The 24,862-nt window shown below is 43.0% G+C and overlaps 1 protein-coding gene across 1 annotated transcript in view; it reads right to left on the bottom strand.

Annotated features, from left to right (window-relative positions):
- Positions 1-2,345: 2,345 nt before the first annotated feature.
- NUDT3 (nudix hydrolase 3) overlaps positions 2,346-24,862 on the bottom strand; it is a 120,513-nt gene continuing 97,996 nt past the window's right edge. Inside the window, exons 3-6 of the mRNA XM_021716987.1 lie at positions 8,208-8,252; positions 6,841-6,925; positions 3,583-3,774; positions 2,346-3,327 (exon numbers count right to left, since the gene is read on the bottom strand). Coding sequence (XP_021572662.1) covers positions 3,596-3,774; positions 6,841-6,925; positions 8,208-8,252 — 309 coding nt within the window. The 3' untranslated portion in view covers positions 2,346-3,327; positions 3,583-3,595. The remainder of the gene's footprint in view (positions 3,328-3,582; positions 3,775-6,840; positions 6,926-8,207; positions 8,253-24,862) is intronic.

The raw sequence follows: 24,862 nt of genomic DNA, 5'->3' as shown, positions 1-24,862 counted from the left end.
AGGAGGAGGAGGAGGTAAAGATCTGCACAGAACTTCTTTCTTCTTTTATAAACCACAAAGGGTGACTGTTTTCTGCTAAGCAAACCTAAGAGACTTTATATGGGCTGACTCCTAACATCAAAACAAAATATTCTTTACCACAGAGGAACTTGACTATGTAGCAACACGTTTACAAAACTGCTGCAGAACACTCCTAGAGGGCAGTGACCTACTCTGCTCCCCAGAGGCTGCAAGAAGCAAGGCCTCAAGCGTCGCCCTGTTCCTTGGGACTGTGCAGCGCAATGCAGAGGGCGGAAATCCTGCAGCGCCGCCACCCTCTAGGCCTTCCGTGGCCTGGAGGGGGTGATACTCCCACATCCTTTGATCCCTCCAGATGGTTCAGCCTAGACTCAGCGGAGGGAGCCCTCTCCACTCAGGGCAGATGGAGTGGTGGACACTTGTAAAAACAAAACACAGTCAATTCATCAACTGTTCCATCCTGTTATGTTTGCTGGGAAAAAAACAAGACTCCTATTTTATGGGCTGCACTGTTTCTGGAAGGCTACAGAAAATCTAACATGGCTGACTTCTGGTAGCCCTCTTCTCCCTTACACACACACACACACACACACACACACACACACACACACACACGTTAAATCCTGGTCCAAAAAGATCACATAACTCACTGGTGTATTTCCCCAATGGCTGTCATTTATAAACTAAAAACACTCATATTTTTAAAAATCCATTACTATCTTATTCTACCCTGAGTATGGTAGACTTGGATGGATGCTCAAGTGATAACTAAAATGTAGGGCATGCAAATGCAGAGGCTGCAAGAAGCAAGGCCTCAGGTGTCGTCCCGTTCCTTGGGACTGAGCAGCGCAATGCAGAGGGCGGAAATCCTGTAGCACTGCCACCCTCTAGGCTTTCTGGGGCCTGGAGGGAGTGATACTCCCACATCCCACATGAGTGAGAGGCTGTGGATCTGCCCTTAACGTAGAAACCTGTTTCCTTCGAGTCTGAATGAAGCCAGCACTGGTAGAATTAATGGTAAATGAAAATATTCTGCAAATAGGACAGTTTTTGTGCTTTCTTTTGTTTATTTTCACTTTTAGGGGGGAGATAAAGGTTACTGCAACCATGAGTCTAACTAATCTATCACAAAAAGACTGTGACTACATGAGTAAAGACAGTCATGGTGTCTATGGTGCTAGTGAGGAAAAACACCAATCCCTGCTCATCAGAATTCCAGTGCAACAGAAAACAGCACCATTTTCAACAATTCTGGTATTGGACAAAGCCTTCTTTTGTCAGTTGAGAAAGCATCAGTACAATCTTCTCCCCAGCTAACTGCATTAATAGGATCCATTCATGTCACTGAAAAATACTTCTTGGCACAATTCACTTTCCTGACCCAAAGACACCAACAACAGCCAAAACTGGACTTTTTGGGGGTAGTATATTGTTACATTAGCCCAGTCAAAACATCCTCAGATCATTAAAAAATGCAGAAGCTACTATTAACACTGCACTTCCTTTTTTAAAGAGCACTGACTTGTTCTGCAAAGCACTTTCAATCTATACCATGAAGGTAGAATTCAACTGGAAGAATGTGTTTTTTGAAGAATGTGTTTTTCTATTTAGTGATTGGTTAAATATATTTTCCCCTATACTTAAATTAGCAGAAACTTAGAATGCTCTAAGGTAGGCAATAAGAAGCAGTGTGTTTGCTTTAAGTTAAGACATGTGGACATAAGTTGGTGTTCACATTCAAGTTCCACGACACTGTTTCTATGCACTGGGAACCTTACTTGGGGATATAAGCCCTTTCCCAGAGGTATGATGGTGTCCCAAGAATACAATTGCTTTTTTGGCTCTGTATTTCAAGATTGAGAGAGGAGGCAAACCAAGAGTAGGTAGAAAAATTTTAAATTCACCAAATGATGTTCCCAAAGGTGTTGAACACCGAATGACACAGGGCTATTAGATATACACATTCCTTTTAGTGGAAGGGGGAGAGCAACAGTTTTTCAGTTTGAGTATTTATTAGAATTTTTAAATAAGGAGAACTATGATTTGAACTTCACATCTCAGCTGTAATCTGATAAAGGAGATGCCACTAGGAAAATAGCAACAATCTCCAGTCCCAAACCAGGGATCAATCAGTATCCCCCTCTCCACCTCACTCTGATCTCAAGACGCTTTTACTTCCCAACTAAACAAGCCAATTGGCAAATAAAGCCAATCTCTATCCAAACCGACAAGAGAGTGTGCAGTGAGCCCATGCATTATGTAGCTGCTATAGCAAATGACTATGTGGCCTCCCACAGCTCTTCCCAACAGAAGACAGACCTTTTATATTCCGGTGGGAGACTAATTTAATATTTCTGAGCATGCTCACATGCAGTCACAAGTGCCACAATATTACAAAGACAAGTAAACACCTGAATCCTCTCCCCCACCATATACTTTTCAGGAATTTAATATGGTGACCCAGAACGGGGATGGGACTGCACAGCTGCAAAGTGCTGTTGGATGCTTCAGAGCACAAGAGCAAAATCCAGTTGAGCACGGTGTAAGGCATATATGAACAAGAAGAGAGGCAGCTGGCAACAAGTAGCATTATGGGAAAGACTCCAGACCAGCAGGACAGAAATGGTGCTCGATGCTCCAGTTTGTTAGATAAGCAATTCCAAGAATCCAGTTCAAAGCCTATTGTCAACATGTAGGGCAGAATTCAATTTCTATCACTGTTTCTTTGTATCTGGGCTGACGCCATTTGCTCCTGGCTTGGTAAAAATAAAATAAAATAAGGGTTTCTTCCTGTTTCTTTCTTGGCATGACAACACAGCTTGGAGAAGAAAAGGCTATGAGTCCTGGGAGTACTACGAAGGGAGCTAAGCTCTTCCTGCACCTACGTACCCACAGTCAATGAACGGAGGATGGAAAGAGCAGGGATACCTGCCTAGCCACTAGCATCAACAAAAAGTAAATTCACTGTGAGACTTTCCATTACAGAAACGCCTGAGTTAAAAAACAAAACAAAACCAAACCATGAAAAGTTAAACAGTTAAATCCCCCTTTCTAAAAGTCATTTATTTACATATTATATGTCCAGTATATAATGTGTAGATAAATGTATCCTGCAGTAAAAGTGACCAACCTACTGAACTGAACAGCACATTATAGGACAAATTCTTGAAAGTTTTCATCTCACACTAGTATCTTTTAATTAAAAAAATTAAAAACCAAAGAGAGATGTCTGGCCAGGGCAGGAATGGGACAAACAGGAACACTTCAGAATTCAAGGCAGGGGAAGGCTGTCTGCCTCTCTTTAGAGGACTGCAGGGATGTGAAAAGGGAAGGACATATCATGCACAAAGGTACTTACAAATTATGTACCCAACCCCCACCCCCTCAGTAAAAAGAGAAGAAAAAGCCCCATTACATAACACCAAACAGCAACATTATCAACACGCCCTTGCTCTGCTGCCCATCATGCCTTATTGAAAGAAGAGGCCTGTGAGAAGTGAAAAGAGCCAGGATGAGAGGGAAGATCTGCACTTCAGTCTAGTCTCCAATTTCCATTTCTCTTACGGGAAGCCTTCAGTCATCTGATGCCGGACATCGAGCTCTGAGCAGAAACCGAGTATGTGGTGGCCACGACCGGGGTGCCATTGTTGGCTGAGTAGCCTTGCCTCAACGTCTCAAAATAGGACGCCTGCACGGGTTTGTGATACTGCAACACTTTTATGGCATCTTCTATTTTAAACCACTCCCTCTTCCTTCCTGTGGAGGCAGAGAGAAAAAGAAATTAGTACAAGAGGGAAGCAAGGAGGTTTCAAAGCCCAGAACTTCTGAGAACATGTTGAAGGAAACAATAAAGTAATGCTCCCCAGCACTTTTATTTTATTTATTTAATTAATTAATTTATTTTTTGAGTTAGAGTCTCACTCTGTCGCCCAGACTGGAGTGCAGTGGCCACTCCCGGCCACCGCAGCCTCGACCTGCTGGGCTGCGGGGATCCTTCCGCCTCAGCCTTCCAAGTAGCCGGAACTATAGGCATGCACTACCACACCCGGCTGATTTTTTGATTTATTGTAGAGATGAGGTCTCACTGCGCAGGCGGGTCTCGAAGCCGCGGGCTCAGGCAATCCACTCACCTCAGCCTCCCAAAGGCGCGGGATTACAGGCTGAGCCACTGAGCTCGGCTTCAACTTGTACAGTTAAGACCCGGTTTTTCACTAGGCAAGAATAATGGTAGGTAGATCATCTGAAGGAAGGCCCACATACTTGTTTCCCTTATCTTATATTGTTTCATTATGGTCACTTCTCAGAAGTGGGAGTACGAGGTGAAAGGCTTGTTTGGACTAGTGGAGCAATAGTACCTTAAAAATTAACATCACAAGTGTGTATCTCCCGCCCACCAGAGTGTGCTCTGAAGATACGCCTCACCACATTCATCGTTGTTTTTCCTTTTTTTTCTTTTTGAGTTGGAGTCTCACTCTGTCGCCCAGACTGGAGTGCAGTGGCCATTCCCGGCCACTGCAGCCTCAACCTGCTGGGCTCCGGCGATCCTTCCGCCTCAGCCTTCCAAGTAGCTGGAACTACAGGTGTGCGCTACCACACCTGGCTAATTTTTTGATTTATTGTAAAGATGAGGTCTCGCTGCCCAGGCGGGTCTTGAACCCGCGGGCTCAGGCAATCTACTCACCTCAGCCTCCCAAGGCGTGGGATTACAGGCTGAGCCACCGAGCCCGGCCATCGTTGTTTTTCAAGTCCCTGTATTGGGTGCCATGGAGCCTGTTTTCAATATATCGCCAGCGATATTTACTGCAGCATATTGCATGATTACCAGACACAAAGCCATCAAAAGCCAAAGGACTACGAAGTGCCCAGATTAACAGTGTGCTGGGGGCATGGTGGCAAGGAAAACACTAAATAACAGGAAGTGAGGGGCTTGGCAAGTGAATTTTATCTATCTGCCAATTTACAAAGGAAATTAATTAATTATATTAATATAAATCAATATATATTACTATATTAATGTAAATTAGTATTATATCTTTTGTACTTTTCTAGAGAAGAGAGGTTAAAAATTACTTCAAAAGCCAACTGTTAAACCACCTCAGTTTTTAGTCCAAGAGACATATATACAATAGTGAACTGAGAGATCAAACAAAATGGCTCCTTTGGGAGAAAGCTGGGGGCACTTAAAGGGCAATATGAATAAAACTGAAAACTACGCTGCCTCTTTCACATGACTTTCTAGAGGGCTCAAACCACCCGTCAACAGTTTTCTCCAACGACATGATTGAGTGTTATGAGAAACAAGTCCAAGGTCCTGCTCTTGCCTTTGGTCTTCATGGCCAGCAGCAGGCCAGACACCACGGAGGCCCTCAGTCAATATCTGCTCAGGAGGTGGAGAAGAATAAATCTGCTGGGGAGGAGCCAATCTGATCTTAGAAGCAACAGTCCTTATTTTTAGAAGCTATGTCTCTTTCCTTTTTGAGTGAGAGTCTCACTCTGTCAACCAGGCTGGAGGGCAGTGGCACAATCCTGCAGCCTCAACCTAGTGGGCACAGGCAATCTTTCCGCCTCAGCCTTTCGAGTAGCTGGAACTCTAGGAACGCACCACCATGCCCAGGTAGTTTTTTGATTTATTGTAGAGATGAGGTCTCGCCAAGTTGCCTAGGTCTCGAACCTGCGGGCTCAGGCAATCCTCTCACCTTGGCCTCCCAAAGTGCTGGCATTATAGGCATGAGCCACAGCGCCCGGTCTTTCTTTTTAAAATAGAGACAGGGTCTCTCACTCTGTTGTTGAGGTCAGAGTGCAGTGGTGTGATCATGGCTCACTGTATCCTTGAACTTCTGGGCTCAAGCAATCCTCCTACTTCAACCTCCTAAGTAGCTGGGACTACAGGAGCATGCCACCATGCCCAGCTCTTTTTTTTTTTTTTTTTGTAGAGACAGGACCTCACTCTATTGCCCAGGCTGGTCCCGAACTTCTAGTCTCAAGCCATCCTCCTGGCTTGGCCTCTCAAAGTGTTGGGATTACAGGCACGGGCCACTTTGTTGGGCCAAGGATTGTTTCTTTATTCCTTTATCTTTTTTATTTTTTATTTTTGAGTCAGAGTCACACTCTGCCACCCAGGCTGGAGTGCGATGGCATACTCATGGCCACTGCGGCCGCAACCTGCTGGGCTCAGGCAATCCTTCCACCTCAGTCTTCCAAGTAGCTGGAACTATATAGGTGCATGCCACCATGCCTGGCTAATTTTTTGACTTATTATAGAGATGAGGTCTCGCCAAGTTGCCCAGGCTGGTCTTGAACACCTGGGCTCAGGCAATCCTCTCACTTCCACCTTCCAAAGTGCTAGGATTACAGGCATGAGCCACCACGCCCAGCTGTTTTATCTTTAGAGACAGGCTCTCATTCTGTCATCCAAGCTGGAATGCAGTGCTATGATCATAGTTCACTGCAGCCTCACACTCTTGGGCTCCAGCAATCTTCCTACCCAAGCCTCCTGAGTAACTAGGACTTACAGACATGCACCACCAGCCTGGCTAATTAAAACAATTTTTAAAAAAGAGATTGGATCTCACTATGTTGCTCAGGCTGGTTTTAAACTCAGTGACCTCAAGTGATCCTCCTGCCTCAACCTCCCAAAGTGTTGGGATTACAGGCATGAGCCACTGCTTCCAACCCTATTTCAAAATACTTTCTCCAGTTCAAAATGTACATGCTTGTTTTACTACACACACCCTTCTATTATTTCTTTTCTTTACCAAGCCCTTGTTTCTGGTTCTGGAATGGTGGTGGGGAGCCCTTTTGAGGCTGTCTGACACCACTTACCAATGTTAACTGAGTCTTCCCAGTCTTCCAGCACTTGCGTGACAATGAGCACATAGACATACGTCCTGTGCTTCCTCTCCTGGTTCTGAAGGGTAAAGAGAGGGCACAGGAAGAGTTTTTCCTTAGAGAACTGGGATTCCTTAAATAAAACACACTCTTACGCATACATCCAGAGAGTTTATACATAAAGATTCTAAACTTTTACTTTCTATCGTCCTACAATCCTGGTCACAATTTAAAACAGGTCACACCTGAATTTGAGGATGTGCTCTTTGGCTGGGCTTTTTTTTTTTTTTTTTGAGTTGGAGTCTCGCTCTGTCACCCAGGCTGGAGTGCAGCGGCATGCTCACGGCCACCCCAGCATAGACCTGCTGGACTTAGGTGATCCTTCCGCCTCAGCCTTCCAAGTAGCTGGAACTACAGGCGCACGCTACCACGCCCGGCTAATTTTTGATTTATTGTAGAGATGAGGTCTCGCCTGCCCAGGCGGGTCTCGAACCTGCGGGGTCAGTCAATCCACTTGCCTCGGGCTCCCAAAGTGCTGGGATTACAGGCTGAGCCACCTGGGATTACAAACTGAGCCACCGAGCCTGGCCTGGCTGAGTTTCTAAAGCCAAGTCTCTATGCTCATTCTTCTTCTCCTTTCCCTAAATACAACTTGACAGAAATGCTGTGACCCCTCAAGAAAAAGACACCCTGTAAACATAATTAGCTTGAACACCACAAAGAGAAGAGACTGTGGATGCAAGGGCACCAAAGAGATCTTGTGCCTCAGTGGCCCCGCCGGGGCAAACAAGCCCAGCATTTCCCATAGTTTCCCTTTTCCCACTACCCCTGCTCTTCTGCATTCGTCCTGATTGCCACTTTTTCTGGCCTTCTTTCAAATCTCCACTACAGTTTACTTCTGTAATTGTCTTCTACTTCTCCTCCATCTTTTTTGTCTACACTTGTCTACTCTTCCTTCCACTTTGGGAGGAGAGGAAGAAAGGTAAGAATGGGATAAAAAAACATATAACAAATAATTCTGGTTGTTTGAAGATTATGGGATTTAAAAAAGAAACCACATGAGGGGGGAAGCAGGGAGGGGGTTAGGGTTCAAAAATTACCTACTGGGCACAATGTTCACTGTCTGGGGAATGGGTCCCCTGAGACCCAATCCCCATCACTACACAATGTGCCCATGTAACAAACATGCAATTGTACTCCCTGAATCTAAAATAAAAATGGAGGGAGAAAAGAAAGCATGCTATTCTCTGTTGGTCCTGCTTTATCCTGAAAACGCACCGAAACAGAGATGGCATCTTTCCTACATTAATATCTATGTGGTTGTCTGATACCATTTGTATCAAAGACTTTAACAGACTTACCTCAAAAATTCCAACTAATCTTCCCAATGTCCCTTTTACTCCAGCCTGAAAAATGAAAAACATAAATTAACACATTGATACTTTCATATCGCTGGTCTCATTCTGAGTCTCCTCGAGTAACTGTGAATTAGAAATGAAAAATAAGACGACACAGCTCAAGAAGATTCCTAGTCTGTGGAGTGATATCAGCGTTTCCTGTGTGTCACAGATTGCCAACAGCAGGGTACACTCTGAGGCAGAAAGAAGAATTCCTCTCATCTCTTCTGCTCTCCCCTCACTGCAAAGCTGGTCAAACAGAGTGAGATAATCAAGACCATGAAGCCATATCAAAATATGAAGAGGACAATAAATTTTAAAAATACATATATATGATGAAGTATTGATTATTACTTCATTTATTCATTCAGTCAACAAATGTATTATACAGAATGCCTAATTTGAGCCAGAAAACAGTACAGGTGCCAGGTATAATGATGAGTAGACCAGAATGCAAGATCCCTTGAGAGTAAGACCCTGTCTGCCTTGTTCTTGACTGATTGTAAACAGCATACTGAGAGAATTCAGCACCCTCAGGATCTCCGGAAAGCATGAGAACATAAACACGGTAATTCTGCTGATGATGGGTATTGTGATGGAAATGCACAAAACAATGTGAAGACAGATGGCAGGGAGAGGGACAACTTCAGTGGTTAGACTGTCTTAATATATACTCTCGATCTCCCATCAGCCTTTTCATTTTTTAAAATGTGTGTTTCTTTCTAAAGATCAATTTTTTAAGTCTACTCCAATGTATTAATTTTCTTTTCAGCTGTAACCAAGCTGTTTTTCATTTCTACCTATTCTTTTTGCATATACCTGTTTATATTGTGTACACTAGTGTCTCTATTATTTTTTTATTTTTTATTTTTTGAGTTGGAGTCTCACTCTGTCACCCAGACTGGAGTGCAGTGGCCACTCCCAGCCACCGCAGCCTCGACCTGCTGGGCTCCGGCGATCTTTCCGCCTCAGCCTTCCAAGTAACCAGAATTACAGGCATGTGCTACCACGCCCAGCTGATTTTTTGATTTATTGTAGAGATGAGGTCTCGCTGCCCAGGCGGGTCTCGAACCCGTGGGTTCAGGCAATCCACTCACTTCAGCCTCCCAAAGGCGCGGGATTACAGGCTGAGCCACAGAGCCCGGCTTATTTTTTTCTTTTTAAACATAAGTTATTCTTCACTTATTTTTTTAATATCTTGAACATATTTAAGTTCTCTATCAGGCTATTCTATAAAGTTCATTTCATCTGAAGTGATTTATGTTCCAGTTGAGGTTGCTTCCACCAAGCTCTCCAGAGCCAAGTCTCCAAGTGACCCTTGAGGAACTCACGGATATATGGGGCAGACGGCAGATAAAGCCCATGGAACGGGAGGGTGCCTGGCTCTATCCTTTGCTGGACACTGCATCTCTGCCTTTCCCTTTCTAGATCCAGGTCTTCCCAAGAGTCCTTACTCCTAGTGTCCTTTCATCCCCTCATTCTGAAGGGACTGCAACTTGCCTGGGGTCCAAGCAAGTTGCAGTTTTCCCTTGATGTTCTGCAACTTCTGCTGTTTCTGATCCATGAAGGCAAATCTACCGCGCATTTGGACCTGACTAGGTCTTTCTGGCTTATATTTTTTATATTCTTCTCTGTTTTTGCTGGGAACAGATGGGGTGAGAAATGAGAAAACTGGAATTCCTAAAAGTGCCTGTAACACTATAATTTGTTTTCTATCACTATTGCCATGTTATTTGTGTAATAAATGAAAAATTCAGGTAAAAGTTTTTTTTAATATTGTCTAAAGACATTTTATTTTTAGTTTTTAAAACTTATTTTATTGGCTGGGTGCAGTGGCTCAAGCCTGTAATTCCAGCACTTTGGGAGGCTGAGGCGCAAGGATTGCCTGAGCCCAGGGGTTCGAGATCATTCTAGGCAACTTGGTGAGACCTCGTCTCTACAACATATCAAAAAATTAGCCCGGCATGGCAGCACACACCTGTAGTTCTGACTGCCTGGAAGGCTGAAGCAGAAGGATTGCCTGAGCCCAGCAGGCTGGGGTGGGTGCCACTGCACTCCAGCCTGGGCGACAGAGTGAGACTCTGAATCAAAAACAAAACAAAATAAAACAAAAAAATAATAGAAGCCGATTTAAAGGTTTAGACTCCTGGATGATATATTTTTAAAATTAATTTATTTTTATTTTTATTTTGAGTAGAGTGCAGGCTGGAGAGCAGTGGCATGCTCATGGTCACCGCAGCCTCGACACCTGGGCTCAGGTGATCCTTCTACCTCAGTCTTCCAAGTAGTTGGTACTACAGGTGCGAACCACCATATCCAGCTAATTTTTTTTTTTTTTTTTTTGAGTTGGAGTCTCACTCTGTCGCCAGACTGGAGTGCAGTGGCACTCTCCCGGCCACCGCAGCCTCGACCTGCTGGGCTCTGGCGATCCTTCTGCTCAGCCTTCCAGGTAGCTGAAACTACAGGTGCGCGCTACCACGCTCGGTTAATTTTTGATTTATTGTAGAGATGAGGGTTCGCCAAGTCGCCCAGGTGGGTCTCGAACCCGCGGGCTCACACAATTCACTCACCTCATCCTCCCAAAGCACGGGATTACAGGCTGAGCCACCGAGCCCAGCCCAGCTAATTTTTTGATTTACTGTAGAGATGAGGTCTTCCCAAGCTGCCCGGGCTGGTCTTGAACCCACAGGCTCAGGCAATCCTCTCATCTCAGCCTCCCAAAGTGCTGGGAATATAAGCATGAGTCACTACGCCCAGCCTAAAATTAATTTTTAAGAGGTATCTGTCAAGGAATTTTGTTCCTTTTTCTTGCCAACATACCTTCTTTCTCTACCATTTTATATCCATCTACTCATGTGACTTTTGGTGTATTTGCATGGAAATGCCTACCCTTTCTTATTTAAATTGCGTCACTACATTTTTAGAAATAACTGCCCCTGCTACTCCCCCACCCCCCCAGCTAAATAAAACTAGCTAGTGGATACTTCAAGAATTAACCAAAAAAAAAAAAAAAGAATTAACCAATGAAGCTGCCTAAACAAGTGGAATGGGCTGCCAGGTCAGCCTAGGTTGGAAAGTCAGTCCTATGCTCTTACTGCAGGCAGCCAGAGCATGCTGGGCTTACCTCTTGAGACATGTCACCAGTGTTCCAGCCACAGGCCTCTACCGATAGGCCCAGGAGGGGGAGGGGTCTCTATGTTGCTTTGGTTGAAATGTGGCTCACTGCAGCCTCAAATTCCTGGGCTTGGGTAATCCTCCTGCATCAGCCTCCTTAGTAGCTACAGGCACATGCCACTATGACAGTTTTATTTGTCTCTCGGCCTTTCTTTTAGGTTTTATACTAATATTTAGGGGATCTACTTAGCAGAATTTTATTTAAAGTAATCCTAATAATAATTCCACAGTTATTTACCAGTTTTTCAAATTGGGATTTGGCAGTTTCCTGAGGAAGAGGTCCTCTCTTTAGTAAGATTTCAGTTGTTTAAAGTCATAGTGCTGATAAAGAGACAGCTAGGTAACGGTCCTCCAAGGTAGAGTTCCCTTTAACCATCTTACTTTTCTACAATTCTCCTGGATCCAGAGGCCAACTTTCATCTTCTAGCTCTCTTTCAAATGCTGTCACAGACAATCTGAGAGTCAGTTATTTTTATCTCTCACATGACTCCTGAATGCAGGCTAGGATAGGTGTCAGGACCACATATGACAGATATCTGGCTCACACATTTGAGGATAAGATTGGATAGAGGGTATATTTAAGTTTGGTCCAGTCAGGATGCTAATATGGATCTATTTTTCTCAAAATTATATGAGAGCAGGTACAATTTCAATCTACATGTCAAAAGCCCCTAACTGAGAGCAGGAATCTTTATTTAAAAGCCCATGTCAACTAATGGAGAGGGTTCTAAATAAAATATCTATTGCCCCTCATTATCCAACCAAGTGGAGGCAAGTGCTTTCTTTTTTTTTTTAATCAATAATCATTATCTTTTATTATGGTTTTGTGGGGTACAGTTAAGGGTTAGGTATACAAATACGTTTCATTCAGGCACCCTGTTGATAAGGTGTTTTCCCGTCCCCAGACAGATATTTGCTACCGTTAATTCCACCTCCCTCCCCCGCAAGTGCTTTCTTGAACTTTGAAGTACACATGATCAGTTCACGTACTTTAGGTCTAGGTGACAAAATAGTCTGAGCGACTGCCTACTTTAAAAAAAAAACAACAGGCCGAGCTCTGTGGCTCAGCCTGTAATCCCAGCACTTTGAGAAGCCGAGGCAAGTAGATTGCCTGAGCCCGCAGGTTCGAGACCCGCCGGGGCAACTTGACAAGACTTTGTCTCTAAAATAAATCAAAATTAGCCAGGCATGGTAGCGCGTGCCTATAGTTCCAGCTACTTGGAAGGCTGAGGTGGAAGGATCTCCGGAGCCCAGCAGGTTGAGGCTGCAGTGGCTGGGAGCATGCCACTGCACTCCAGTCTGGATGACAGAGTAAGACTCCAACTAAAAAAAAATAAAAAATGAAATAAAAAATAAAAAAACCCCCAAATGTCTCTTTTTCCTCTGAGGTGTTCTGCTGGGGTTGAAGTACTTATCTGGAAAGGGCTGACTGGCCTGGGATACTCCAGCGATCCAATGCTTCCCTCTGTAGTCTCCTTGTGTGTGTGTACACAAGCTCAGGTGGAGGCACCATGTGACTGATGGCCCTTTGAGCCTGCCCCTGAAAAGATCTCCTACCAAAGCAATTCTGGCTTTGTTGTCTAGACTGGATGGGCACAAAGTGGACCATCACCTTCTGAAACCGCTTTTCACTCTAAGATGGACATTTTGGCAGGCACAAATGGCTACCTGGCCAAGAGGCAACCCCTTCCCTCATTGGTATAAGGAAGACCCAAGTAAAGCATAGGGGATTCGGCTCCTCTCTGCAGTGACTGGTTCAGGGATGTTGTGTGGGAACCAGTTCTAGGTCAGTGGCTCCTGAGAGGTTGTCTCTAGGGGACTTCTGGGAAAGATTTCCCACTATGATAAAAAGACTGCACAAAAAGAAACCCTACACTTCCTTGCTTGTCAGGTGGGGATCTGAAAGCTGCTGCTGCTCCATCCTCTTGTGATCATAAGGGGAAGGCCAGAAGAGTAAGTGAGAAGTTGATCCAAAGGCTGATGCTGCTAAGTTGCTGAAGCAGAGGTGTAGCCAATCGACTTCCAATGTGAGAAAAAGAATCGTCTGTAATCCCGCACCTTGGGAGGCTGAAGTGAGTGGACTGCCTGAGCCCGCGGGTTCGAGACCCGCCTGGGCAACTTGGCGAGACCTCATCTCTACAATAAATTTTTAAAAAATTAGCTGGGCGTGGTAGCGCGTGCCTGTAGTTCCAGCTACTTGGAAGGCTGAGCGAAAGGATCGCCGGAGCCCAGCAGGTTGAGGCTGCGGTGGCCGGGAGCGGCCACTGCACTCCAGTCTGGGTGGCAGAGTGAGACTACAACTCAAAAAAAAAAAAAAAAAGAACCATGACGCTGAAATTCATTTTGGCCAGGTAGTCTGTTACTTGCAGTTGAAAGCTTCCTGCTACTTCCTCCCTAGATTTAAAAGGTAGCTCTCTGAGGGAGATCACGTATCCCAAAACCAAAATTCTGAACATTCAAGGGAGCTGTAGTGTAAAAACTTTCTCTACTAAAGCAGTAAGTTTGGTCCTACAGGAGCTCAGGGGAGCAACTCTTAACACAAATGCCTTATGAGAAAACTAACCAACAAACAGATGGTCTTCATTGCATGGAACTATCTGGTCTGTCACTCACAGAGGGAAGGAAGCACAGAGAACAGAAGCGGACAGAAGACTGGTGGGGGTCCAGAGCCATCAAATCACAGAGTTTTTGCCTTTTAATGAAACAATTCAAACACCAAAAAAGTAAAAAAAAAACCAGTAAAATAAACGGTCATGTTTCACTAACCATCTTTGTCAAATATTAACATACCCTTTTGTGGTCTTTCTTTTTTAAAAATAAATAAAAGTATGGTACACCTAAAACTCATAGAGTACTCCCCACCGTCTACAAAATGCAACTGGGCAATTACTCACCTAAATCTGGTGTTTATCATTCTATTGCATGTTTTTACTTCTACTCCTTAGGTTGCATCCACTATTAACATTATATAGTATTTTCTGCAAGTTTCTCTATTCATTTGAAAAAAAATGAGTATGTTTAAAACTCTCAATATGTTTCAGAGTTTTAAATACATTGCTATATAAAGTTCTAGTTAATTCATCTTAGTTGTTAAATAATTTTTTTTTTTTTTGAGTCGGAGTCTCACTCTGTCGCCCAGGCTGGAGTGCAGTGGCACGCTCCCGACCACCGCAGCCTCAACCTGCTGGGCTCTGGCGATCCTTCCACCTCAGCCTTCCAAGTAGCCGGAACTACAGGCGTGCGTTACCACACCCGGCTAGTTTTTGGTTTTTTTTTAAATTTATTATAGAGACAAGGTCTCACCAAGTTGCCCTGGTAGGTCTTGAACCCGCAGGCTCAGGCAATCCCCTCGCCTCTGCCTCCCAAAGTGCTGGGATTACAGGCTGAGCCACAGAGCCTGGCCAGTTGTTAAATAATTAGCTATTGTTGGAATTTACCATTTACTTGCTTGTTTAATCCTGCTATTTTAAAAAGCTCTCTTGTAGATCTCCTCGGTTCTCTAAGATCTATACTAAAAGTCAAATTTCTGAGCCACAGAGTAAGTACCTCCGATTTTCCCAGATATTATCATGTAGTTCTCTTCAGTAGAGGAACTGCAGGAATTCTCCACCTCTCCCAGGCCCCATGTCCTTTGAAATGTTGGCTGGTTGTGGTGGTTCACGCCTGCAATCCTAACACTTTGGGAGACTGAGGCAAGAGGACTGCTTGAGCCCAGAAGTTCGAGACCACCCTGGGCAACACAGTGAGACTTTGACTCTACAAAAAATAAAAAAATTAGCTGGGTGTGGTGGCGCATGCCTGTAGTCTCAGATACTTGGGAGGCTGAAGCAGAATAATTGCCAGAGCCCAGGAATTTGAGGCTATGATGAGACGTGATCATGCCACTGCACTCCAGCCTGAGAGCAGAGAGAGACCCCAACTCAAAAAATAAATACACGAAAAAATAAGTAAATAAATGTGATTTTGCAGCCCTTCCCTTCAAGAGAAAATCATGCTTGCCTTGTGACTTGCTTTGGCCAACAGAATGTAGAAGAATGGTGTACTGGTTCCAAATCCAGGCCTCAAAAAGCCTTGCAGTTTCCACTTTTTCTCCTGGAACTCTGCCACTGGCATGTGAATAAGCCTGAGCTAGCCTCCTAAAAGATGAAAGATCACAGCTGTCTAAGCTGAGCGGCCTACTGCCAGCTAACCTCTAAATTGTAAGAGTGGGTAGTCAAGATCAGCTGAGTTGCCTACTCAACTCAGAGCTGGCTGCAGACATCTGAATCATCTAGCTAACACCAGAAGTTGACCTTGGCTTGTAAATAGTAATAAATACTATTTTAAGCCACTGCATTTTGGAATAGTTCGTTATACAGCAAACTGACACAGCTCTCCAAAGTACACAAGCAGTGTAGGAGTTGCCATCACTCTTCTTCTTCAACACTTGGTATTTGTTGTTAGTTCTCCCCTTCCCTTTTTCTCTCAATATGAGTGTGAAATTGTATTGCATCATTTTTAAACGGAAATTGTGCACTGCACTGTTTCCTATGTTCAAAGGTCATTCAGATTTCCTCTCCTGGGAGTTACATATTCATATTCTTATTTTTCTTATCTGACAGGTGACCATCTTAATGATCTTCAGAAGATTTAAAAAATATCTTCTTGACATTTAATTCTGGTAAATATTTTCTCCCAATCTGGCACTTGTCTTTTACTTGTTTTCAGTATTCTCTGCTGAACATGTTTTATTAGACATAATGGATTTTCCTTATCTTTACCTTTTGTGTTAGTTTTCTTGTTAAGAAACACATCTCTATCTCAATGGCATACAGTTAGCTTCCCATATTTTAAAAATGACGGAGAGTTTTATACTATGAGCCACAGCCAATGGTTTAGGAACTCTAGAATACAGTCATGGATATCACTCTATTTTACTAATCTAGTTGTTAATTTATGTACTAATAATGGCACATGATATTAACTCAGTTTTATCTTAATACTTGGAATGCCCTTCTCTGTTCTTTTTCAAACATTCCCAAGCCCTATTTATACCTTTTTTTTTTTTTGAGTTGGAGTTTCACTCTGTCGCTTCAGCTGGAGTGCAGTGGCACGCTCATGGCCACTGCAGCCTCGATCTGTTGGGCTTAGGTGGTCCTTCCACCTTAGCCTTCCAAGTAGCTGGAACCACAGGCATGCACCACCATGCCTGGCTGATTTTTTTTTTTTAATTGTAGAGATGAGGTCTTGCTATGTTGCTCATGCTGGTCTCGAACCCCTGAATTCAGGCAATCCTCTTGCTTCTGCCTCCCAAAGTGCTGGGATTACAGGTATGAGCCACGGCGCCCAACCCATATTTACACCTTTATTCTTCCATATACATTAAAAAAAAAATTTTTTTCCCCCAAATCTCTTAAAAAATCCTTTTGGGATAATACTTTTTTTTTTTTTTTTTTTTGAGTTGGTGTCTCACTCTGTTGCCCAGATTGGAGTGCAATGGCCGCTCCCGGCCACCGCAGCCTCACCTGCTGGGCTCTGGCGATCCTTCCACCTCAGCCTTCCGAGTAGCCGGAATTACAGGAGCGCGCTACCATGCCAGGCTAATTTTTTGATTTATTGTAGAGATGAGGTCTCACCTGCCCAGGTGGGTCTCGAACCCGCGGGCTCAGGCAATCCACTCACCTCAACCACCCAAAGGTGTGGGATTACAGGCTGAGCCACCAAGTCAGGCTTGGGATAATAATTTTTATTAGAAAATTTTTAGATTAACTTGAGAAAAACTCACATCCCTGTAGTATTTATTCTTTCCAGCTAGGAATAGACTGTCTCTCCAGTCTTCTTTAATTATTTAAACAAAATTTTATTATTTTTACTATAAAGATTCTGAAATCTATTAGTCTGTAACAGGGTATTTTAGTTTTGCTGCTGTTGTACACAGTATATACGTTTTAAAGTTACATCTTTTCTAATTCATAACTCCTGGTTTAGAGAAATGCTGGTTTTCTGCATATTAATCTATGTCTTGCAATCTTCAAAAATGCATTTACTAGTTCTATTGTTTTATTTAGTTTCCCAAGTTAATAAATAATAAAGCCATCTGTAAATAATGACAATTTTATTTTGAATCTTTAGAATTTGTTATTTATTTTCTTGTCTTAATTGCAGTGGCTAGGACCCCCATTCAATAATAAATGGCAGCAGGATAGCAGGCATAGTTATTTTATTCCTGTTTGACATTGGCTATCGGTTTTATGGACATTCTATTAGGTTAAGGAAGTTCCTTTTATATTTAGTTTGCAAACAGTTTTTATGATGAAGGGGTGTTGGATTTTAATACATTTTTACTTAGGATTTGTGTGACCACGTTCATAAATAAGAATTCATGATTCTTTTCTAGTTTTTTGTTTGTTTTTTTTGAGTTGGAGTCTCACTCTGTCGCCCAGACTGGAGTGCAGTGGCACACTCCCAGCCACCGCAGCCTTGACCTGCTGGGCTCTGGCGATCCTTCCACCTCAGCCTTCCAAGTAGCCAGAACTACAGGCGCATGCTACCACACCCGGCTAATTTTTTATTTATTTACTGTGGAGATGAGGTCTCGCCAAGTTGCTCAGGTGGGTCTCGAACCCGCAAGCTCAGGCAATCCACTCACCTCAGCCTCCCAAAGTGCTGGGATTACAGGCTGAGCCACCAAGCCCAGCTACTTATTTATTCTTTTAAGTTGGAGTCCACTCTGTCACCCAGGCTGTACTACAGTGGCATGCTCACAGCCACCCAGTATCAACCCTGCTGGGCTCTGGTGATCCTTCCACCTCAAGCCTTCCAAGTAGCTGGAACTACAGGCATCTGCTAGCATGCCCTGCTAATTTTTGATTTAGTGTAGAGAAGAGGTCTTGTCATGTTGCCCGGGCTGGTCTTGAACCCGCGGGTTCAGGCAATCCACTCGCCTCGGTCTCCCAAAGTGCTGGGATTACAGGCCGAGTCACCGAGCCTGGCCTAAAAACTTTTTATTAAAGTTAAAAATTGTTTTTGCTTGTAGTTCTTTGTAGCAGTCTCATAATCTGAAAACCTCTATAATAATTTGTAGTTATTTCTTTTTTTGTTCCTTATTTATTTATAACTCACTTTTGAGTTTTTTGACTATTTCTATTTTTCCTATTAATTTCTGTCCTTTCCTCATTATTTCTCTTCCTTTGGGCTTACTCTTGTTTCATCTACCTTCTTGAGTTGACTGCTTAGTTTATTTAATATCTATTTTATTTTCTTTCTTTTTTTTTTCAAGTTGGGAGTCTCACTCTGTCACCCAGGCTGGAGTGCAGTAGCATGCTCATGGCTACCACAGACTCGACTTGCTGGGCTCAGGCGATCCGTCCATCTCAGCCTTCCAAGTAGCTGGAATTACAGGTGCGCACCATCATGCCCGGCTAATTTTTTGATTTATTGTAGAGATGAGGTCTCACCATGTTGCCCAGGCTGGTCTCGAACCCGTGGACTTAGGCAATCCTCTCGCTTCAGCCTCCCAAAGTGCTGGGATTATAGACTTGAGCCACCTCGCTCAGCCGAGATGCTTTAAAGTCTTCAATACAGGCATGAGCCACCATGCCCATCTAATTTTTTGATTTATTGTAGAGATGAGGTCTCACCAAGTTGCCCAGGCTGGTCTCAAACCCATGGGCTCAGGCAATCTTCTCACCTCTGCCTTCCAAAGTGCTGGGATTTTAGGCATGAGCCACCGCGCTCAACCTATCCCTTTATTCTTAGTCATTCTGTATTACTGTGTTTGAAAACAACACATTGTTTTTAGGTTTTATTTTCTTTTTAATCCAAGTCTGTCTATTAATCATTGTTTTTAGGTTTTATTTTCTTTTTAATCCAAGTCTGTCTATTAAGTGCAACCAAATTACATTAATTATGATTTAACCTGGAAACTTGGCTTTTTCTTGAGCCACATGGAGTCTCTCTAAGATGAGTTAAAATCAGTGTCCTTAAATTTACTTCTTGTGTAACAAGTTCTGCAATAAGCAGTTTGCATTTGTAAACTCATTGAATTAAGAGGAAGCTTGTTAAGTGGCACCTCAGCCAGATAAATTAGCCTTGTCTGAATCCAGCAGCTGTTGGTAGCTTGATTGTGGAATCTCCAGTTGCAGGCATTGCATTTAGTATTTGCTAAAACCACTGTGAATTATACTGAAGTCAATGGAAAGTAAGCTGTGGATATACTTTCTAATGACTAAAAATCCTTTCCTGGTATGTGGAGCTGGATGGGAAAGCAAACACAACTATTTTGGAAGACTCTTCTGGACTCAGTTCATTTACCAGAAGGCAACTGGCTCCTATCCCAGTAATTCAGCAGAGCTCTGTTCAGGATTCCAACACAAACTAGCTCAAATACAGTACTATATTCTCTAACAGGGCAGATGATAATCTCTGCACTTAGCCACTGAATTAACTATTCGTCAATGGGTAACATTCAACACTGCTAAATTTTGAGTAAAAAAAAAGGTATCTTTAATTTCAGTGTTTTTTAAAAGGTTGAAAAATAACTTAGGGGTACTTATTTGCACTAAAAATGTGCTAATGGCAAGACATCTGTTTAAAATAATGCTTTGAGTCAGGCTCGGTGGCTCAACCTGTAATCCTGCGCCTTTGGGAGGCTGAGGTGAGTGGATTGCCTGAGCCCGCGGGTTCGAGACCCGCCTGGGCAGCGAGACCTCAACTCTATAATAAATCAAAAAATCAGCCAGGCGTGGTAGCGCATGCTTGTAATTCTCAGAAGGCTGAGGCGGAAGGATCGCCGGAGCCCAGCAGGTTGAGGCTGCGGTGGCCGGAAGCGGCCATTGCATTCCAGTCTGGGTGACAGAGACTCCAACTCAAATAAATAAATAAATAAATAAATAAAATAATGCTTTGACTAAAAAATTATTCTTTTCTAAAAGCTGCTAGTGGTTAAGATAAATCATACATAGAAATGACTGAATTTACAAAAATGTGGCCTACCTGCAATTTGTGGAGGGAATGTATCTAATGAAAGCAAGCCACTCCTGTTTAGTATTTTAGATTATCATCTTACAGAAACAAAAATATTTATATCCTTAACTTTAGAGTCAGGCAGAGCATGGTGGCTCAAGACTATAATTCCAGCACTTTGGGAGGTGGAGGCGAGAGGACTGCCTGAGCCCCTAGGTTCAAGATCAGCTTGGGTAACTTGGTGAGACTTGGGAGGCTGAGGCAGGAGAATATCGCTTGAACCCAGGAATTCAAGGCTGCGGTGAGCTGTGATCATGCCACTATACTGCAGCCTGAGTAGCAGAGTGAGACCCTATCTCTAAAAATGAGTTTCTTGTAGAAAAACATACAGATGGGTCTTGTTTTTTTTCATGCACTCTGACAATCTCTGATTTTCAGTTGATATATCTAAACCATTAATGTTTAAAGAGATTACTAATATAGTTGGGTTATATTTACCATGTTTGATACAGTTTTCTATTCATTGCCCTTGTTTCCTGTCTTGACTTCCACTCTTTCTCCACCTTTCATGGTTTTAATTGAGCATGTTATATGATTACATTTTCTCTCCTTTCTTTTGTTCTTCTGCTTGCATTTTAATAGTTTCCCTGGAAAAAGACATAATACACATAGTCTATCACTACATTTTTTTAAGTTTTAGAGTTGTATCTCCTCTGCCTTCTTTTTTTTTGGAACTGGAGTCTCAGTCTGTCGCACAGGTTGGAGTGTGGTGGCATGCTCACAGCTACTGCAGCCTTGACCTGCTGGGCTCAGGCTATCCTTCCACCTTAGCCTTCCAAGTAGCTGGAACTACAGGTCTGTGCCACTGCACCCAGCTAATTTTTTGATTTACTGTAGAGATGAGGTCTCACCAAGTTACCTAGGCTAGTCTTGAACCCATAGGTTCAGGTAATCCTCTCATCTCAATCTCCCAGAGTACTAGGATTATGGGTGTGAGCCACTGCACCGGGCCTAAAGAGCATACTTCTAAATAACAAGTCAAAGCAGAAATCTGAAGAAAAATTTTGAGCTAAATAGAAAAATTTTGAACTAAACAAAAAGGAAAATATAATTTACTAAAATTTTTGAGATGCTGCAAAATCTGTGCTTAGAGGAAAACAGTGTTGAATGCATATTTTAGAAAAGAAGATCTATAATTAATAATCTAAGCTTCTACCTTAGGAAATTGGGAAAAGAAGAATAAATTAAATCCAAACAAAAATAAATAATAAAAAAGCAAAATCACTGGAATTGAGATAGAAAATCAATTGAGAAGCTGGTTTTTTACAAGGTCAGTAAAATGTATAAGCCTAAAAAATATGTGAAAATTGATAAGTCTTTAGCCAGACTAATTAAGAAAAAAAAAAAAAAGACACAAATTACTAATATGAGAAATGAAAGCAGGGACAACACTAAAGATCTCATGGACAAAAAGAGGAAAATAAAGGAATACTATGAATAATCCTATGCCCACAAATTTCACAACCTAAATGAAATGACCAGTTTCTTGAAAGATACAATCTACCAAAACTCACATAACAAGAAACAGATAGCCAAGAATGGTGGCTCATGCCTGTAGTCCCATCAACTGGCTGAGGCAGGAGGATCAATTGAGGTTCCTTGTGGGCAGGTTTGAGACCAGCCTGGGTAACATAGCAAGACCCTGTGTCTAAAAAAATAAATAAATAAAAAATCAAAAATTAGCCAGGTATGGAGATATGCACCTGTAGTTCTAGCTACTTGGGAGGCTGAGGCAGGAGGATCACTTGAGTTCAGGAATTTGAGGAGTTTGAGGTTGCAGTGAGCTCTGATCATGTACCACTGTACTTCAGCCTAGACAACACAGCAAGACCCTGTCTCTTTAAAAAAAAAAAAAACACTGGGTGCCAGTGACTCAGCATTCTGGGAAGCTGAGGCTACAGTGGGAGTGAGGTAGAGGAAAAGAGGGGAAAAGGGAGAGAGAGGAGGAGGAGGAGGAAGAGGACGAGGAGGAGACAATCTAAATAAGTCACATCTCTTACGGTACACATCGAACAATTAATAATCTTCCAAAACAGAAAGCACAATTATACCAATTCTCTACAATTTCCTTCAGAAGATAGAAGCAGAAAACTTCCTCACTCATTCTATGAGGCCAGCCTTGTCCTAATACTAAAACAGAAGAAAGACATCACAAGAAAACTACAGGTTAGTAAGTCTTAGCAAATAGAATCCAGCCATGTGTAAAAAGAATCACATCTACAACCAAGTGGGATTTAACCCAGGTATGTAAGTTTGTTCAGCATTTTTAAAAAATCAATTAATGTAATACACTGCATCAACAGGCTAAAGAAGAAAAATCACATGACCAGATCAATAATACATGCAGATAAAGCACTTGACAAAACCAAACCCATTCACAATAAAATGGTTGCTGAGAGCAAATCAGGAACAGAGGGGAACTTCAACTTGATAATGAATAACTAACAAAATTCGCAGCTAACATTATACAGAATGGTGAGAAACTAGGAAGCTTTCCCACTAAAATTAGAAATAAAGCAACGATGTCCCTCTCACCACTCTTTTTCAACATCATGCTGGAAGTCTTAGCTAATGCAGTAAGACAAAAAAAAGAAAAAGTAAAAGAAAAGAAAGGTATATAGATTGGGAAGGAAGAAACAAAACTCTTTGTTTGCAGAAGAGTTAAAAAAAATCAGTTGGGCAGAGTGGCTCACGCCTGTAATCCCAGCACTTGGGGAGGCAGAGGCGAGAGAACTGCGTGAGCCCAGGGGATCGAGACCAGCCTGGGCAATTTGGTGAGACCTCATCTCTACAATAAGTCAAAAAAATAAAATAAAATTAGCCAGGGTGGTGGCACGCACCCATAGTTCTAGCTACTTGGAAGGCTGAGGTGGAAGGATTGCCTGAGCCCAGCAAGTTGAGGTTGCAGTGGCCGTGAGCGTGCAAGTGCACTCCAGCCTTGGTGACAGAGTGAGACTCCAAAAAATAAAAAAAAAAAATTTTAAATCCAAAGAAGCCAGGCTCGGTGGCTCAGCCTATAATCCCAGCACTTTGGGAGGCCGAGGTGAGTGGACAGCCTGAGCCTGCGGGTTTGAGACCCACCTGGGTAACTAGGTAAGACCTCATCTCTACAATAAAATCAAAAAAATTAGCCGGGCATGGTAGCTAATGCTTGTAGTTCCAGCTACTTGGAAGGCTGAGGCGGAAGGATCACCAGAGCCCAGCAAGTCGAGGCTGCAGTGGCCGGGAGCGAGCTACTGCACTCCAGTCTGGGTGACAGAGTGAGAATCCAACTCAAAACAAACAAATAAACAAAAAATCCAAAGAACTGACAACAAAATTTGTGAAGCTAAAACTATCAGTTTTAGTTTTTAGTTTTTAGATTGTAAGATATAAAATTAATATACAAAGGTCAACTGCTTTTCTATATACCAGTAATGAACAAGTTGAATTTGAAATTAAAAACAAAATATCATTTACAGTACAGGCACAGTGACTCACACCTATAATCCCAGCAATTTGGGAAGCCGAGGTGAGAGGACTGCCTGAGCCCATGGGTTCGAGACCAGTCTGGGCAACTTGGCGAGACCTCATCTCTACAATAAATCAAAAAATTAGCCGGGCATGGTGGTGTGCGCCAATAGTTCCAGCTACATGGAAGGCTGAGGTGGAAGGATCACATGAGCCCTGCATGTTTAGGCTGCGGTGGCCATGAGCATTGCCACTGCACTGCAGCCTTGGGTGACAAAGTGAGACTCTGACTCAAAAAAAAAAAAATCATTTACATTAGCACTTCAATATCTAATAGCCAGGTGTGGAGGCTCATGCCTGTAATACCAGCACTTTGGGAGGTTGAGGCAACAGGACTGCCCGAGTCCAGGGTTTCAAGACCAGCCCAGGCGACTTGGTGAAACCTTGTCTCTACAATGAATCAAAAAATCAGCCGGGTGTTGGCGGTGCGTGTGTGTAGTTTCAGCTACTTGGAAGATTGAGGCAAAAGAATCACTTCCGAGTCCAGAAGGTTGAGGCTGTGGTAGTCTGTGAGCATGCCAGTGCACTCCAGCCTAGGCGACAGAGTGAGATTCCAACTCAAAAAGAAAAAAAAAAGGACAGAATCAAATATATATGTACAAGATCTACAGGAGTAAAACCATAAACCACCAATCAAAGATATCAAAGAAAAACTAAACAGACTGGGCTTGGTGGCTCAGCCTGTAATCCTAGCACTTTAGGAGTCTGAGGTGAATGGACCGACTAAGCCCACAGGTTTGAGACCAGCCTGGGCAACTTGGTGAGACCTCGTGTCTACAATAAATTTAAAAAATTAGCTGGGCATGGTATCGGGTACCTGTAGCTCTGGTTACTTGGAAGGCTGACACGGAAAGACTGCCAGAGCCCAGCAGGTTGATACTGGGGTGGCTGTGAGTGTGCCACTGCACTCCAGTCTGGGTGACAGAGTGAGA

Source organism: Carlito syrichta, unplaced genomic scaffold, assembly GCF_000164805.1.
Source record: "Carlito syrichta isolate Samal-C Ts95f unplaced genomic scaffold, Tarsius_syrichta-2.0.1 Scaffold309115, whole genome shotgun sequence".
NCBI lineage: Eukaryota > Metazoa > Chordata > Mammalia > Primates > Tarsiidae > Carlito > Carlito syrichta.
The sequence above is the reverse complement of the archived record's forward strand: the minus strand, read 5'-3'. Positions and strand labels throughout refer to the sequence as shown.